Here is an 18,226-nt window from a genome sequence, read left to right as displayed (position 1 = left end):
CAAGTATGCACATAAAAATAACCTGAGACAGGAAGACAAAATTGAGCATGTGAACACTGTAGAGAATCTGAGAGTATCTTCTAATTATGCAATATGCATGTTAACCACACAGAGAGTTACTGTAACTTCTGGGTTGGATTATTATAGTATGTGTTCTACTCCTGAGGCATCAAACAAGTAAAGCCAGTAAAGAAGCAGCAGCCAAACTGCCAAGTGGCACGGAACATAAACAGTACCTTGTGCTGGGGTCTGCATTGACCCATGGCTGCCTTCTTGCCTTATGGTATATTTGAGATGCAAACTTTAAGTTATGGAGTCCCTCAACAACATGAAGGACTTGTAAATACCACACCACTTGAGATCAAACAAGATTGTGTGGACAATGTTCAGGCTCCACATGCAGACAGAAGGGCCATGTGGACCTGCATGTGCCTCAATCCCTGCTCCCCTGAATGGTTGCATCCTCCTCTTCCTCAAGGCAGAGGTGTGTTATATTTCTTTAAACTAGACACAGTGGTTGGTTATTTCCTACCTACTGGTCACTACTGCTATTTCACGTTAATTAAATATAATTGCTTTATATACACTTATGTGGGAGCAAATGTTTCTATCACAATGGGGTGCACTAATCCACTGTGTAATTGTGCAAACACAAGCACATTGCTTTGTGCTAGTACCTGACAGAGCAGCACATGGACCAGAACAAAGCAAACTGCAGGTGCACTCAGGAAGCTGCCACCAGGGAACTTGCATTCCCATGCAAGCATCTTAGCAAGTCTCCCAGGCAGGAAAGCTAAAAAAGAGCCAAGGACCCTAGGAGACTCACCTATGTCCTCTACCCTTTATATCAAAAGCAGCAAGTTTAGCTATTGGCAAGGGAGGGAGCCAGTTTGGCAACAAAACACAAGGGGCTTGGATCCCAGCCTACTTCTAAATAACACAAATAGATAAGGAATTAGGTGATTAGAGACTATACTGCCAGCAGGACTAAATATTAGCTCCTCTGGGAATGTATTCGTGTTAAGAATGTTCTATGGTGGACTGCAGCATAACTTGCCCAAGGGCTACCTCTGATCTGAATGGAACTGCTCAGACTTTCTACTATAAGGCAAATTTTCATTTTAAGAAAAGATATAATGATAAAAATTGAAGATAACTTATATCTTCAAAAATAGCTGGGAACTGAATAAATAAATTATAGTATGTCCATATTATTAAAAGCTGCACAACCATTAAAATTTCTGTTTTAGAAAATTGCTTAAAGGCCAAGGGAAATGCTCCGTTACAAAACATGACCAGGGAAGCCGGTGAAAAGGCCATGAGAAATTAACAGTGGTGATACTGCCTCTGGGTAATGGGATTTGAGTAATTTATATTTTCTTCTTTATATTTATATTTTCCCAAATCTATACAATGAATGGTACATTTATAATCAGGAAAAATATTCGAGAATAGAGAAATGTAAAGATGAAAGCCAAAACACAAGCCACATATCTAATATGAGCTTATGTATGAGAAGAATGAAATTAAACTGATAATGAACTGTCTAGAAACACAGGGCTCAAGAACCTGCACAAAAATGACTAGCAATGAGACTGCTTAAAAAGGAGAATCCAATTTCTTCATAGGTTATTAGTCTGACTGTTCTAAACAGTGAAATTATTGCTAGGAAAACTTCATACAGGAGAAAAGATTATTTAAAGAGATACAGTGGACTGGGGAGATAGCTCAGTGGTAAAGCACTTGCCTAGAGTGCACAAGTCTCTAGATTCAATTCCCAGCACTGCAAAAAAAAGGAGAATGTTGTGTATACACACACACACACACACACACACACACACACACATACATACACACATGTGTGTGTATGTGGGGGGGAAGGAGAAAGAGAAATGGATCCACTTACATGGGGTTAAATACCCATTAGAAAAATAAATTACAGTAAAATAAATCATGGTGCCTCCAAAAATGGTTGCAGGAAATATTTTAATTTTGTAAAAATGTTGAAACAAGAAAGTACATATTGCAATAATGAAGAAAAGCAGTTAAGGTTCTGGCACATTCAGGAATTCTGAAAAACAGGAGCATGCGGAAGTCCACCCAATAGTGGAGAGGGCCACCAACCCACTCTAGTAACATCCAAGTTCATGCAGCACATTCGGAAGTAATTAAAATCCCAGTTCCTCCATTTACCAGAGAAGAAACTGTGAACAAATTACAGAATCACCCCAAACCTCTGTTTCCTCACTTGTATAACTGGCATGGGGGAGGATTAAATAAGATGTCCAGGGCCTTGTGCCCTGCCTGGGCCATGCAGGTACCCAGTGTTGCCACAGCATTTTTCAGTGTCTAGCCACCTCCTTTCTTCAGATGCTATAAATAATAAACAAACTTCCTCCACAAGAAAGAGAATGCCCTTGGCTCATCAGAACATTCTTGTCTATCTGGCAGTTGGAATTCGCATCATAAATTAATAAAACCACAAACTGACTTTTAAATCACATCTTTGTGTATTTATTTAGCATAAATCAGTTCATCAGTCTAACAGTCCACATTTCTCAGCATGGGGGGCTCAGAGTGGTCCTGAACAGAACTGAGCAGAAGACCTCCAGTGAGCCCTTAACAAAGGACAAGTTCCCTCCTCCTCAGTCTTAATAGAGAGCCACAGCCTAACATGTACCCTGCATGGCCTCCTTTTGTGCACCAATCACTATTCAGGAGGCACCTGAGGATTTGCGGGGCTATGTCCTGAACTGCTGACTTCTCTCTAGACACTGCATTTTCTCCCAACCACTGAAAGGTTTCTTGTACATGCCAGAGGCAAGCTCATTCCTTAACCTGTACTCTATTCTCTGTTATACGCAACTCAGATAGTAGAATTGCACAAAAGGTATGAACCCTGATGCAACAAGGCACCACTTCATAGACCCTCTCTCGTAATCAAAAAGTGAAATTCATCCTGGAAGTCACAAATACCATGCCACCTCAGCATCAGCTTAAATAGCAGGTTATGAACCCTAAGAAACTCTACTCTCCCCTACGGAGCCTTGTCCTCTGAAGAAGAATTCTCCTGTCTCCATTCGGTAGAATCCTCTGTGACCTGGGGGTTCACACAGGAAACAGCAGAGATATCATTGCATCTAAATCTGGCTAAGAAAAACGGCACATCAGAGACAAAATCCTGGAAAGATAGTTTTGATAAGTCCCAAAAACAGTGGTTCTCAAGCTGAAGCGCCTGGCAGTTGTCAAAAATGAACAGTCCAGGCTCCAATCAGAGTGATCTTCACAAAATAGCTTAGGAACTAAACCCTAAGAAAAACTGACCTGGCTTCTACTTTAGAGCAGAAGTAGTTCATTGTGAGAACCAAAGGACACAAGGATATGCATCTGGCTAGGGTTTAGAGGAGAAGGAAGAGAAATTACAAGACAAGGCAGAGGCAGTCAGTGGCAGACCCCAAATACACACTGCAACTCTGCTGTTCAATCAAAATATATGGAACCAACAGAGATCCACTTAATCTTTGTCCTCAGAGTAGTGCTGTGTAAACCCAGAAGGTTTGTAGCTCATTTGTCGCAAATGAGAAGCAATAATGTTGGGCAGCCATATTTGCAGTGAATCTAACAGTTAACAATCAAATGATTTGCCCTCGTAGAAGTTGACATCAGGGCATACCTCAGAAGTGTACATATGAGCATCATTTTCCTAGTAGGGAAAGGGACAGAGGTAAAAGAGAGATATACCAAGGTCAAATAGGAGCCAGAAATAGCAACGAGTCCTCACTCTCCAGCTTCAGAACTTCAAGTCAGTTCTTGATACTCAAAGATCCCTCAGTTTATCCACAAACAACTGGTTCCAGGACCTCCCTGCAGATAAAAAAGTCTCCAGATGCTCAAACCCCTTTTACAAAAATGGCATCGTATTTGTATTCCCAATGCTCAAGGAATAAATGACACGGGGGAAGAAGAAGAAGAAAAAAAAAAAGTCTGGGGCTAGAGATATAGCTCAGTGGCAAAGCACTGGTCTAGCATGTGCAAGAACCTGAGATTCGATATTTAACATCCCAACAGAAAGAAGGGGGCGGGGGAAGAAGGAAAAAACCTATACATTTCTAATAAACACACAAATTTTTTTTCTCAAAAAAAAATTCCAATTCATGGAACCCTTGGATCCAAAGGCCAAGTGTATACAAGTATGTATATGGGAATCAAAACTGCTTCCTGATGATTTTATGTACTCCAAGTCACATGCTAAATTAAGAAGATCAGTTACCTCTACTACCATGAGAGGCTTCATATCCCTGAAGTAACCAGACCAGCACATTACAATTAGGAAGAAAAGACAGTGTCAAGAGCGAAAAAGGGAAATAGAACTAACTAAACTTTCTCAGTCCCTTGTGTTAATCCTGACAAGGGAAGAAGAAACCAAAAAATGTATCTGGAGAGGCAATTGTTGAAGGCCTGCTTCCTCCCACAGCACCAAGGAAGTAAACCTGGCAGTCTCTCAGAGGAGTTTTGAACCTCCCACCATTAATGATAAACGCCAAGACCAAAACTTGACATCACAAACAAGCCAGAATGAGGAAGCCCTGCCACCCATGCTGACTCCTTTAAAGGCAAGACTCCCCAGCAATGGTGAGGGGGCTTCTTCAAATCAGTATCTTTGAAATTTGAGATACAGATTTAGAGATTTTACCAATTGAGACATCAATTGATATGAGATATTCCAGGTTCAGAAGGATATTGGTCTTAAGTTAGATAAATATAGTTTTTGAGAACATGGCTGCATTTAATAAACAGACTAAATGATGTTGTTCAATAAAACTAGAGAGAACAATGTAGTTTTGTCCATGTTTTAAGTAGTGAATTCAGGTTCAAGATGCCACTCTTTCTAGCTGAACCCAAAGCAAGACCGCTAAAGGGCAACAGTCAATTTCAACAATACTAAGGACTCATTCATTTGCAGACTCACACAGCATCCAAAATGCAGCACAAAAAGATTTTAAGAGCAACACAAAACAAGGGAAACACAGGATAGCAATAAGCTCCTTTGTAAGGCCTACAGTAACAAGAAACAGAATGACCAAATTGTGTTGGCCAGGAATGACCCTCATTCAAATCAATGTTTACAAACTCCCTCTGTACTCCAGGAGGGAAGGTAGAAGTAGAAGGAGTCACAGAGCAGGATAGGGAAGGGGATTCAAATAAATCTAAATGAAAACAAAAGTAGCAAGAGCACATATCTAGACTCTTACAAGTCAGAAATATTTGCAAATCAAAACACAAAACAAAAAAGCAAAACTTTCGAGAATCATAAATGGGGAAAGGAAGGCAGAATGGGGCCACAAGTCTCCCAATTCACCAGCTCTGAGGTGGACACAAGGGCATGAAGACAGCATGGTCCCACCAGAGCCCAACTGAGTATATTCCAACCAAAGAGAGAAACTTGAGCACAATCAGCTTCAGCTTTCAGTATTCTTTTCTTACTAGGTGACACAGGTGCGATATGAAAGGATGTGGGATTTTATTACTCTGAATTTTCAGTCTGTCAGCTTCCATTGACAACATGGGGTCCCATGGGACTAAAGTAAATCTTTCAGGATTGAGACATTATCTCTTCAACAGCCCAATGATTGTCCTGCAATACCTGGTGGATATCGACTCATAACAATGGACCCAACCGTTGTTACAAACTGAAACAGCTTGATGGTTTCTCAACCAAGGAGCCTACATCTCCCTGAATTCTGCTATTACCCGATCCTAAAGAATCATAAGTTAGTATGCAAACAGGAGTGTCCAGGCTGAAGGAACCAGTAACTTTTGTAAGAGGACTAGAAATGGGTAAGAGAAAGAGGAGTGAGGCCACAAAACTTAAAAGCAAGGAGGCAGCCACCCTGAGCAAACTGCTAAGGCAAACCAGAGTAGGGCTCAAACGTGGCTCATGTGGCAGCGAGGAACTTTAGATATTTTCCTGAGAAAAATCCTGAGCTGGTGGCTTAATATACACTGAAAGGAATAGCAAAGCACTGGGATACCTTCTTTCCTCTTCATAAGGAAGAAGAAATGAATAGAATAAGCTGCTTTGAGTGATGTCAAGTCTCTCTCTTCTTGAAGTACAAACTGGCCTAATAATTTTGGATGTCCCAATGGCCAGACCAGCAAATGGCACTGTCTGCCAATTCTGCCATGCAGAACACAGTGCACTCCCTCGTAGCAGCAGCTGCAGTAAAAGGTAAAGAGGGTCCAATAAGAACAGGGCGGGCACCACATCCACAGGGGCTGGGCCTCAAGCCAGAGCCTGAGGAAGCAGAGGCTGAAAAGAGAGCCCTAGGGACGTGGCACATCAACAGCCCTCCACACAGCTCCACCTACAGCTCTTGCAAGCTTGTCAGTCTAAAACAAGCCCCTCCAGCTGGAGAAGCAGATGCTAAAGGGAGCTCCATATGAATAAGAATGTGGCTGTTTCCTAATTGCAGCTCACCTTACAAAATGAGAGTCCAGCCTTCCTCCCAGTCTTGCTGGTAATGATGAGAAAAATGTTCAGGGAACAGTCCAGTGGAAGAATCGGACCACCAAGTGTACCCTGACCATCCTGCACCCTTAAAGTTATGATCAAGGAATAAAGCTGGCCAATGAGAATGCAGTGAGACTTTATATAACAAATACTCGAGTATCAACTATGTACTAGGCAGCTAGCTAGCAACAGATCTGAAGAAATGAGAAATTTACTTGACCCAGAAAAATCAAACTGAGTAGAGGAGAGGGAAAAAGGCAGAAGGGGGGGGGGAGGATATTTAAAAGCAGAAATTAGAAACTACAGGCATCCAATGTGGATGTCTCCAGAAACATCAGTTCAGCAGAAGCCACCAAATTCTGGCGGCCAACATCTAAACCCCAAAATGCAACAGATTCCCCTACATAAAGGGTATATTCTTCAGTCTCACAATACAGTGAAACAAGGATGAAGGGAATTACAAAACTAATTATATTATAGCAGAGAAATGAAAAGATAGGGAAAACAAAGTCTCCAGAATGTCTTCAAGCCACACTGCACAGAGATTCTACCTAGAATCTCTATTAGAAATAGTACCATTCCCAGTTGCCACCAGTAAGATACTGAACCAGGCAAAGACATCTACAGCCCAAAACAGGCAGGTATACAGTAGAGGATAGATTAAGGACCGTAAGAATGTGAACAACCCATAAATTGGCCTCAGATTTTCAAAGAAAGGCTGAAATGAAAAGTGACATCTAAAATATGCCTAAGCAATAGGCCTGTCATTTGCTAGGGAAAAAAGCAAGCATCTGTGTCCTTCAGCTTCCCCTTCTAGTCTGAGTTCTGAAAAGCCTTTGCTGAAACAGTAGCATGAACCAATGCTGTCTTGTCCATAATCCATCATCCCATCTAAAGTTCACCTACTGACCTCAACACCCGCTGGTCAAGATCAGACATTAGTCCCTAACTCAATAAACACCTTACTAATAAAAATAAGTTCCCAGAACCATAAGGGCCTATAATACATGAGGAACTTAAATGTGTGGTTTTTGAACTGAACAAAATTCTCCCAGTCCAAAACTAATTAGCCCACCAAGGAATGAAACCTACAGCCCTGGCCTGCAAAAAAATGCAAAGCACTGGCTGACTGCACTAAACTTGCCTTGAATATAAATGTTATGCAAAATAAAAAATTTTTAAAAAGGTAATTTATCTAAACACAGTGTAGGTAGCTCTGCAATCAGTATCTCATAAATAAAGAGAGAAAGATGAAGGGAAAGCTCTCTAATTGATTTTAAAATTAGTTCCAGCAAAGAAATAATCTGACAACCAACAAGGTCGACCACAGGAGGGGAAAAAAACATATAGCCCTAAGTAAAAAAGTCCACATAAACACTTCAACGAATCAAAATACACAAACTACTATGAAAGGAAGATATTCAGAAAAGTCTGAATAATAGTAAAGGTGCTAAAACAAAACCAACCGGGGACCAATCTTCAAAGGCACTTAAAACCCTGAAATTAATCCCCCTGGTGGACTGAGCCCAATCTGCACTGTGCTAATGGAAGACACATTATGAAGAACACCACCATGAGAAGAGGCAGGGTTAGTCAACCCAATGGCAGCAACTAGTAAACTGGGAGTGGGAAAGAGGAAGTGCTACAGAACACTATGTGTGTCAAGCCAGCAAAACTAGCAATCCAATTCGGAAGCAGAAAAAAACAAGAGTACAGAATCGCTCTCCTTGGACTATTAGACACCAGGACACTGGCTCCAGCTGAAATGGCGTTCTAAAGCAATCAAGGAAATGAGATGTGGATTTGGGTGAAGTGGCAAAATGGCTGCCCACTCAAAGACAATATATGGAACTAGTTCTGATACCTCAGCAGATAGTTCGATTTTAAACACTTGAAAAATGCCTAACGTACTCACAGCCCTCTGCAAGATTCTGAAAGGGGCTAGGACAATGATATAACCATACCACTCCTGGCCTCAGCAGACTTGAGACTTCACAATGGCAAGTAGGTGTGCACATAAATAAACAGTACATAAAGGATGTGATGGAGAAGGGAAAGACTAAGTGTATGGAAGTCTCGGGCCTCAAGGGGCTGTGAAGAAATACAGTTGCCCTAGAACAGCAAGGATGTTAGATGGTCACAGGACAGTGAATATGATGGTGCCGTCAATTCCAGAAACAACAGAGAATTACTGAAGCTCGGAGGACTGAGAAGAGGCAAGAAATATGAACATACAGCACAAGGAAGATTTAGATAAATGAAAAAATGTAGAATTGTGTGATAGTGATGATTAAAGGAACAGAAGAAAGAGAGAGATGGATTGAAAGAGGTAAATGCACAAGGTTCAGAGGATTAACCACCAAGACCCACTAGGAGATTGTTAAAATCCCACAAAAATTATTTGAAAGAGAGAAGCAAGATAATGGGAAGCGGATATAGAACTAAAGGAAATATAATTTATAATAGGAAGAAGAAAGCAAATCAAATGGCAACAAGATAGGCACATGCTGTCTTCTCCAGTTTAAAATTCACTTAAAAAGATCAGTGAATATACATTTTAGGAAAGTGCTATCTATCTAGATTCCCAATGTCTTGACCTCATCACAAGGAGTCAGGCTTGGCCCCAGTGACCTCTCCAGCTGAGGAGCAGGTCACAGGGATATTTTAAGTGATGGCACTTAGATTTTAATCTTAGAAAACAGGACAAACACATTCTAGAATCTTAAATAGGTGAGCAAAGACCCACCCATAATCTCCTAATAGTAATTTTTTTCTGTCTTCTAACAAAGGAGATTTCAAGTGTTCGTCTCAAAAATACTCAGATCAAACAAATCTGAAACTGGTACAGAATGCCACTGCCAGCCCTGACATATTCTATGTCTTTTGATCACATTGCTGCAGTCCCCAAATTTCTCCATTGGAAACCGGTGAAATGCTATATCCATTTCAAAGAGCCTTTGCTTTTCTCCAAGGTCCTTAATGCCAAGCTAGAGTCCCTCTCTAATTTGCTATTTGCCTTGTGCTCCAGTCACAAGCGAAAGATCAGTCAGTAGGTTTATTGGTTTGCCCCTACTTTACTTAGGGACTTCCAACCCCACTGCTTTTTGTTGGTATGCGTTCAGTGGCAGCATCATCTGCCTGAGGGTCCAGAGGGACCAGTCATCTTGCTTTCAGAAATCTAAACTAGAGGGAATAGGTTGAGAAGTGCTTTTAAACAGCAAAGCACCCTGGGGCCCTGTACAAGGAATGGAGTTATCAGAACCCAAAGAGGCCTTGCCTCTGACAAAAAGCCCTGAAGAATCCCAGGGCATCACTGATAATGCACCTACCTACAGCTCCTCTCTCTATCAACTGCCTGCTCAGGAGACCCAGGCCTAGGAGACAACTCCCAAAAATGAAGGACTCAGGGAGATGGGGCAGATTGCAGCTTTAATAAATTGAGTCCTTTAGTGCTCAGGTCTGAACATTTAGAGGCCCTGGGGTGAAAGAACCTTTGTGAGTTGAGTGAGTTCATAGGCAGGAGGCTGAAAGACAGGGTGAATGAAACTGAATAGGTATTGATAGCACCAGACTGGGGGGGCGGGGTGGGGGGGGAGAGACAGGATGGGGGGGGGGGTGGACAGGGTGGGAGGAGACAACATCCACACCCCCCAGAGCACTAAACTCAACTACTGGGGGGGGGGGGGGTGGCACACAGAAACAGACACAGAGCCAGAGAGAGAAGGGAAGAAAGGAGCAAGGAGGGGAGAAAGGAGTTTGAGAAAAGGCCCTGCAGCTGAAAGCAAACTTTCAACACTAAACATCTGGGGGTTGGGTAAATTATGTACCTGTTTTCAAGGTAAATTTCAGCTCCAGTATCTCTTTACCAACTATAATAGCACTGCCAGAGCAGACTTCATGGGGGAATAAGTCAGCCCCTTCATCAGATGCCTAGGGGCTGTTTCCTTTGTCATTAACACTCTAAGTATAACACAAAGTCCACAGCAGCCCTGGGCAATAGAGCACTAGGCTTTCCAGTTTCAGATCAAAGCCAAGTGCTCCCTAGGAAGTCCTGAGATTGCACAATGTGCTACCTCCTTCAAGGCAGAAGCTCAGAAACCCATAGCCTTTCTCCAAGACTTAGCACTTATTTCTTTATGGCAAACAACTGGATAAAACAAGCCCTACCTTTAGAGAAACCCTGATGCATGTCTGGATTCACAAGAGCACCACTTGTGAGTGTTCCCCACTGCTTTCAGCCTGAAGGAGCAAATGTCCAAGAGTTCACAATGTATTCACCCTAAGTAATCTAGAAACAATAAACACCACCTGACACATCCCACTAGAATCCTTTGAGGGAAATACCACACACTCCTGCTTGGAACTCTTCCATTATATTTTCCATCAACACAGAGGGTCAGAACTACCTGCAAATCTTAGGTAACACTGGAAGTAGATGCCCTGGTGAGAACTACTCCTTTGATCAGTGTTTTGTCCAAGTACTTCCTCTGGCTCCAATTAGAAAATAACCCAAAAGGGGAAGAAGAAGTATACAGTTAGCCTTGGGCAAAACCTTGTCTTCCTGTATAATTTAAGAGAAATGAACCTGTCTTTGTGGGCCAAAGAGAAAAATCCAATTTGCCCTATTATCCCCCAAATTTATAGATGTCTCACAGATCTATATTAGTTGATGACAGGCTACTAGAGTTTTTAGGCATAAGGAAGAGAAACTAAAAGAACATCCTCACTGCTTTCTTGAAAGGCAAGCCCCATTAGGTCCTCATCTAGGAGCTCATAGGGAGGCCTTTCCCACAGCGGGAATCTCTGCATACCATCTGCCTGCGCTTGAGGGTGATCATGCTGAAGATCCCCTTCTTTACCACCTCCTCCAATTCCTTAATCTGCACCCTCTCCCACTTGGCTCTTTGGTTTAGAAAATGCTCCAATACCATAAAAGCTATCAGGTTATCTTTTGCTCCATTTCAAAGCCAATGACCCCTAAAAAACATCCAATAATTAGAAAGTAAACTCCCAATTGTTTGTTTCACAATCCACACCATCCATCACATATCTTTATCTCCAAACAATCTTCAAACACCCTATGTTTCTGCATCCTTTCCAATAACCAAAACATACCCTCCAACATTTTTCCCTGGAGGTTCTACCAGCCCTGTCTTAACTAGGGCAAGCACATGTTCTCAGCGAGCTATATCCTTCATGAGGGCACCAGGCCAAAGAGACAAACAGAACAGAAACTGACATTCACCTCCGTTCCATTTACCAAGTGCCCTGATGTGAGGCTCCCTGGAGGAGGGGACACCCTTCTCTAATTTGCAGAAAGGTGCCATATGAGCTAACAGAGGTCTTGGCCCTAACATCTCTGCCTTGAATACTTGATTGGGCCCCCTTGTAGCCACAAGAACAGATGGGACGTAGTAAGGGAAACCAGAAACCCACGACTCCAAGGGGATGCCTACTACCAACTCTTTCCATGTATATGGTTATAGCCACACTGGGATCTCAGGTGATCTTTCTTCCTACACCAACATTATAAACCTCTGTTAACTTTAAATTAAGCACAGAGGAGAATCTTTTTTTGTTTGTAACATTTTTAGTTGTAGATGGCCACAATAACTTTATTTTATGTACTTATTTTTATGTGGTTGAACCCAGTGTCTCACACATGCTAGGCAAGCACTCTACCACTCAGCTACACCCCCAGCCCCTAGAGGAGAATCTTATACTCATAAATTATAAGAGTTCTGGAGAATTCTTTAAGCAGAAAGGCAAGTACTATGAATCCTCTAGTGTGAAGAGGAAGCAATGGCACAACACCCACAGTTCTCAAGCATCACACCATTATCCACCAGGGCCATGGTCAATGAAGGCTTATCAAAAGAAAAACCAGAACTCCTTGCTGCAGATCAGTTTTGATCTGTTATGACCTTCTTGTACAAATGCAAATTACTTTCATAACTTATGAATTCAAACCACCAACACAAGAGTTCTTAAATCCAAACATGCCATTCCCTGGTTTAAAATTCTTCAGAACCTAAAAGACCTGGCATAAAAAGATTTCAACACATGGCCCCTGACTGATTACCAAGTCCATTTCTTACCAATCCCTAATGTTAAACTATATTCTATTTAGTTGTACAAAATTACTTGCAGTTCATTATAGGGCCCACATTCTCTCTCCCTTCCTGAGTATCCTGAAATGTTTACAGGACATATTATGATCTGGCCCTAAAATTTCATGTCACAAGGTGACATACCAGTCACACACCATCATCCACAATGAGCATATGTCTCAAGTCTCCAAAATTCACCCAATTTTTGTCATGGCTGCTTGCCGGGTCATGTTTTCCCATACTTTCATCTATCTAGTTCTAAACATCCTTCAGGACTTAAATGTTACTTCCACAAGAAACCTTCCCAGATAATGCACTCTCCCTGAACTGGAACTTTTTTCTCCACGGCCCATGACATAAATGAAAGTACTCGTTGATTACGTGCTAAACTTGCGAATTTCTAGAACTGTGCTGTCCACAATAGTAGCCACTATGCTTATGTAGCTTTTGAGTCCTTGAAACATGCTAGAAGGAATTGAGATATGGAACAAGTATAAAATACACAACAGATTTCAAAGACTTAGTTTTTAAAAAGGCAGGGGCGGGGGGGACACTATCTCATTAATGTTTTAACATTCATTAAATGTTGAAATGATAATATTTTGGATATGCTAAGTCAAATAAAATATATGAAAGGTAATTTTAATACAGTTTTTTAATGAAGCTACTTGAAAATTTTAAGTAACAAAACAGTCTGGCCTACATGGCTCACTTCATGGATCTACCAGACAGTGTTGCCTGAAGTACCCTCCCTCACTTGCTAACTTGAGCACTTCAATGTATAGTAGTTGTTCTAGAAAACCTTCCCAGATCACCCACCACATCTGGGTTCTCCAGGGTGCCCTCCACCATCGTACTGAAGGTGTATTATATTACCTTATTTCTTATGGGACCCCGCAGTACACTAATGAACAAATAATGGAAATCACTCCTTATTTCCCTCAAAAGCCATATGTTATAGACTGTTATAGCTAAGCCTTACTTCAAACTTTTTAAAAATGGAGTAAGCTCTCAGGAGAGAATACCAAAACAAAAGAAAAAAGAGGTAACCCACCTCAGTAGGGAACAAAAATTATATAATCAAGATCCTGCCCACATAAGGAAATATATTCCAACAACTTCTCATCAGCCTTTAGGGTAAGGGAAATCCATCTTTCACTCACTGAGGAGTTTCAACAAAATCCTGGAAAAACTTAAAATTCTCAGTAGGTTAGGTTTTTCTTTGAAAACCCTGCAATCACCCTACCAAATCTACAAAGACCACCCCTTGCCCTCCTAAGACTGCTTAAAATTCAGCTACATAGCCTACATTAACATAATGCTTTGGCTGATGATGCAGGCACAAAAATCAACGTTCAAGAATTTCAAAGTTGTGGTTGCTGTGGGAACCTGAATTCCAACTGTAGGGCACAGATGCAGAATTGTGGACTACTCCCAATACTGATAAAATTGGAGATGTATATTTACTCTGTGCAATGAGGCACAGCTACAGTTACTGAAAGAACCTCATTTTGGCATTTCTAGGCTTTCATGCATTTAAATTCTCAACCTTACCACAATACTGTGTGCTGCATTAAATTGTCTCCTCTATGGAGAAAAAAGAAAGAGAATGAACTGATTGGCCAGACATTCAAATCACCCATCCTGGATGTGTTTTATGCATGATCTGATTCAAAAGACAATCATGATATTTTTATTTTACTCTTATGGGCTGTCTATAAACACTCACATAAATGAAAACAGGGTATGAATTTCAACTTGTGAATGCACCATGACATGAATATGTGCAAAACATTGGAAAAAGCTAATTTTACATCTTTAGAACTACAAAAGGAATAAAATAAAAAGAGAGAGTCAACAGCACTAACTTCAATCACGATATTTAATTTCGGAAAACTGTCCAAATACTGAGTCTGGTGGCTCTCACCAAAGACCTAGTCCCATAACTAGTGAAGACAGATACTGTAGTTACCAGAGGTAACAGGAGTACAAACAATGTCTGTAAAACAGATATAACAAACCTAAGAAAATGTTCAACCTCATTCCTTACCCTCAATCTTTCACAACTTGGAAATAAAGAAAATAACTACAAAATTTAAAACAGAAAAAAACTGACGAGCTGCATCCTGACTACCGACTCCTAAGAGTTTTCATTCAAAGTGTAGTATCTCAAAACTAACAGACCCAAGTCATGCATGTTAGTTAGCAAAGCACACATTCAGCCAAAAGATTCAACAAGTAGCACAAAATAGTGTTAACTAATTATAGTTACCACTTGCAAAACATTTAGGTGATCCCAGAGAATATATATATATACACAAAGATCCATTTCTTTCTAAAACAAAACTATAAGGAATTATCAAATTAAAATGACCAGCAGAAATAAGCTCTACTACCACATAGATGAGATAGTTTCTCCTCTCCTTCACAAAAAAATCAGATCTTGTTATTTTGCCATCTCATGTATCCCAATCCTAATTGCTCTCAAGCCCCCTCAGGAGAAGCCAATAGTGTCCATCCCAAATGTTTCAGAAGATGTGAAGGCCTGCCCAATGGAAACCAGTCTGCGAATATCAGGAAATACTACTTTGGGGATTTAAAAATCTTGTCCTTTTGCATTCTCACATATATGTACCATTTAATTGATTCTCTAGCTTCTTCCCTTTAGTTTTGGCACAGAGGCTTGGCTGCTTGCATTTTCTCACCTGTGTGTTCTCCCCTTCCAGCCTTGGTGGTCGAATACTAGACAGGTGAATGGTCTTGTAATCTCCCGAGTTCAGCTTCACAACAATGGCATCAGCATTCAGAACCTGCATCACCTGAAGACAAGAAGGCAAAAATGTTCACAATGGTTTTCAATGTCTACTCCACACATCTAGGAGCAAGGCCCACCATAGTCATAGGCAGAAAACAAGATCAACAGCCATTTCGGGAAGATCTAATATCATCCTTCATCGTTAGCAAACTCAGAGAAAATTGCTATAATTATCAGTTCCCGGAGACTTTACAATGATTTCTTAGCAAGACAGAATCTATATCATTCACAAAGATGGTCAATCCTTTTTATCTTTTGCCCTAACCAAGACATGTGGTTATCTATAAAGCTTAAGAACTGGAAATCCAGTCCCTACATGTTATTGAAGATTTTCCTTGAAACAGGTTTTAAACTAAAATCAAAATCCCTATCTCAGTATGAATCTAGGAGAAGAGGCAAGGGTTGGATTAGAAAAAGATACCAGCACTAGACGAGAAAAAAATGGCCCAACAGAGGCAAAAAATCAAAGGCAAGTAAAGGACAAAAAGAATTGTCATCTCAGCATGGGAAAGGAGATGCTTAGCTATCAATCGCACAGGCAGAAACATTAAATTACTAAGATAATTCCTCAGCTACTTAAGCCACCTTTTTTCCAGAGCGCTACTATGGACTTCTCTGTTGTGGAAAACAAAATCATTAATGTTGTACCCACACTCTTAGCAGAAAAGATTAACTTTTGAGTATGGACTACAAGAATATATTTGAAGGGCAAAAGCACAAATATTCCTCTGTGAAGGTTATTAGAACATTCCACCCAATGTGTGCAGAATAAAATTCCATTCAAACAGGGATAGTCCACAACAAGATTATAACCAGAACCCATAATACAGTCAGCAGTCTACAATTCACTCAATTATATTCAGACCCTGTTGTTTCAAGGCTGTTTGGTATTTTTGCAAGCAATACTTTGCTACAAGGTAGCTGCTGACTACAAACACTGTCACTATCTACTGCATCTGCAGAATAAAAATCAAACTCTTCTGTGCTTCAATCAGGACCCATCAGGAACCACCAGGTGGCTGAACAAACTATAGGGTCAGCTGCCACACAGTGAGAGTAGACTGGCAAAATTTCCTTTCTCTTTTATGCACGACACAAAAGCAGCTAGACACTCCTTTGCCATAATGAATGTCACACTGGGAAGTATCTTAAAGGAGGTCTCTCTATTTCCTGGAAGGCCCAAGTTTTTTGTTTTTTTTTAAGATATTAGGAATTGAACTCAGGTTTCATCCATGCTGGTCACTATCATGAGCTATATCCCTACTCCTTTTTCATAATTTTTGAGACAGGGTCTTGCTAAATTGCTTAGGCTGGCCTTGACCTTGTGATTCTCCTACCTCAGCCACACAAGTCAATGAGATTACAGATGTGAACCTTGGTGCCCAGGGAAGACCTAAGTAAGAGCTTTTAGCATCTTTTAACACAAAATACAGCCATTTACTTACAGACTCCTCCAATAACAAGCTATTCTCTACCTTTTCCCATAGAACCAGCCAACCACAAACCAAAAACAAAGAATGCTTTAAGAAATAATCTGAAGAAAGCAAAAAACAAAAACAAGTGAGAAATTATGTACAACAGGAAATGGCAGGAGCCAAGTGCCATCAAACAGAATAAATGAAAAAAAAAAGAAAGACGACAGTTGGAACCAAGCTCCAAATGGTCCACTGTTAGGCTGTGGCTGAAGGATGGAAGGATATCCCAGGTCCTGGCCACAATGAATAATGGAAGAGTGTGAGGAACAGGCAGGGATCAGCAAAGTAATGAAGGATCTGAGAAAGAACTGAGTAGATTAGGAGAAGGGAATTTTTTAAAAATGTCTACTATACATCAGAATAATTTGTAACTGAGGCAGCAACAAAAAGGAAAGCCTCTAATAACCATAACCATTCTGTTATAACCTTTATGACAGATTAAGAAAGCAAAATGCTAAAATCCAAAGAGCCAGAATCCAAAAATCACCTGGGCAGAAAAAAACTTGATAGAAGATAAAAAGTAACAAAAGGTATGACATGTGGTCACACCAGGACCAAGGTTCAGGGTTGGTTATCTAGATATGGGTGGTAGCAAAGGGTATAGGACCCTCCAAAGAGCCCCTTATACCAATCAGAAAAATTGTATGTCCATGAGATTAAAACCTAAGAACTAATTAGAAGGTATAACCAAAAATTTAGGTTCACTAACTGAAAAAAAAAAAAAAAAACTAGATCTTATTTCTATTGCAATCTAGACACATTAGTGCCAGGTAGAAATTCTCACTGTAATAGAGTGTTTTCCATAAAGATACCAGCAGAGAATGACTGGCCAAAATAGAAAGGCCCCAGCTAATGATTTCCCTATTCCTTTAAAATCTTACATTTGTGTTAAAGGAAAATGGATGATACAATATTTAAGGGGTGAGATTTACACAATATGTGCTATTTATTCTGCTATTCTAACTTCAAACCAAAGGGAAGAAAAAATTCCTCTAAGCCATTCCAAGGAAAACAGCTAATACAGCCAATCAATACAGTTCCTCCTTCAAAAGGATAGCTGAAGAATAATAAGGTAATCTTCTGGTGTCTCAAATGTACACAAAGGACACTATTTCCAAAATTTCAATGCTGGACAGATCTATAATTCTTTCTAACCAATACTCTTATTAAATTGTTAATTGCAAAAAACAGATAATCAAGACATGACAACCATTTTCAACATTCTCTGTACCCTAGTCATGCTTGCAAAGAATAACACCAGGGAAAGTGTCACAGTACTCACACCTTCACCCCCTGATTCTAGAATGTGAAGATC

The 18,226-nt window shown here is 40.5% G+C and overlaps 1 protein-coding gene across 1 annotated transcript in view; it reads right to left on the bottom strand.

Annotated features, from left to right (window-relative positions):
• Positions 1-18,226, bottom strand: part of Snd1 (staphylococcal nuclease and tudor domain containing 1) — a 417,500-nt gene that overhangs the window by 334,898 nt on the left and 64,376 nt on the right. The window contains exon 10 of the mRNA XM_076862188.2: positions 15,327-15,440. Within this exon, the coding sequence (XP_076718303.2) occupies positions 15,327-15,440 (114 nt within the window). The remainder of the gene's footprint in view (positions 1-15,326; positions 15,441-18,226) is intronic.

Source organism: Callospermophilus lateralis, chromosome 1 (genome assembly GCF_048772815.1).
Source record: "Callospermophilus lateralis isolate mCalLat2 chromosome 1, mCalLat2.hap1, whole genome shotgun sequence".
Classification (NCBI taxonomy): domain Eukaryota; kingdom Metazoa; phylum Chordata; class Mammalia; order Rodentia; family Sciuridae; genus Callospermophilus; species Callospermophilus lateralis.
This window is presented reverse-complemented; position numbering and strand designations above follow the sequence as displayed.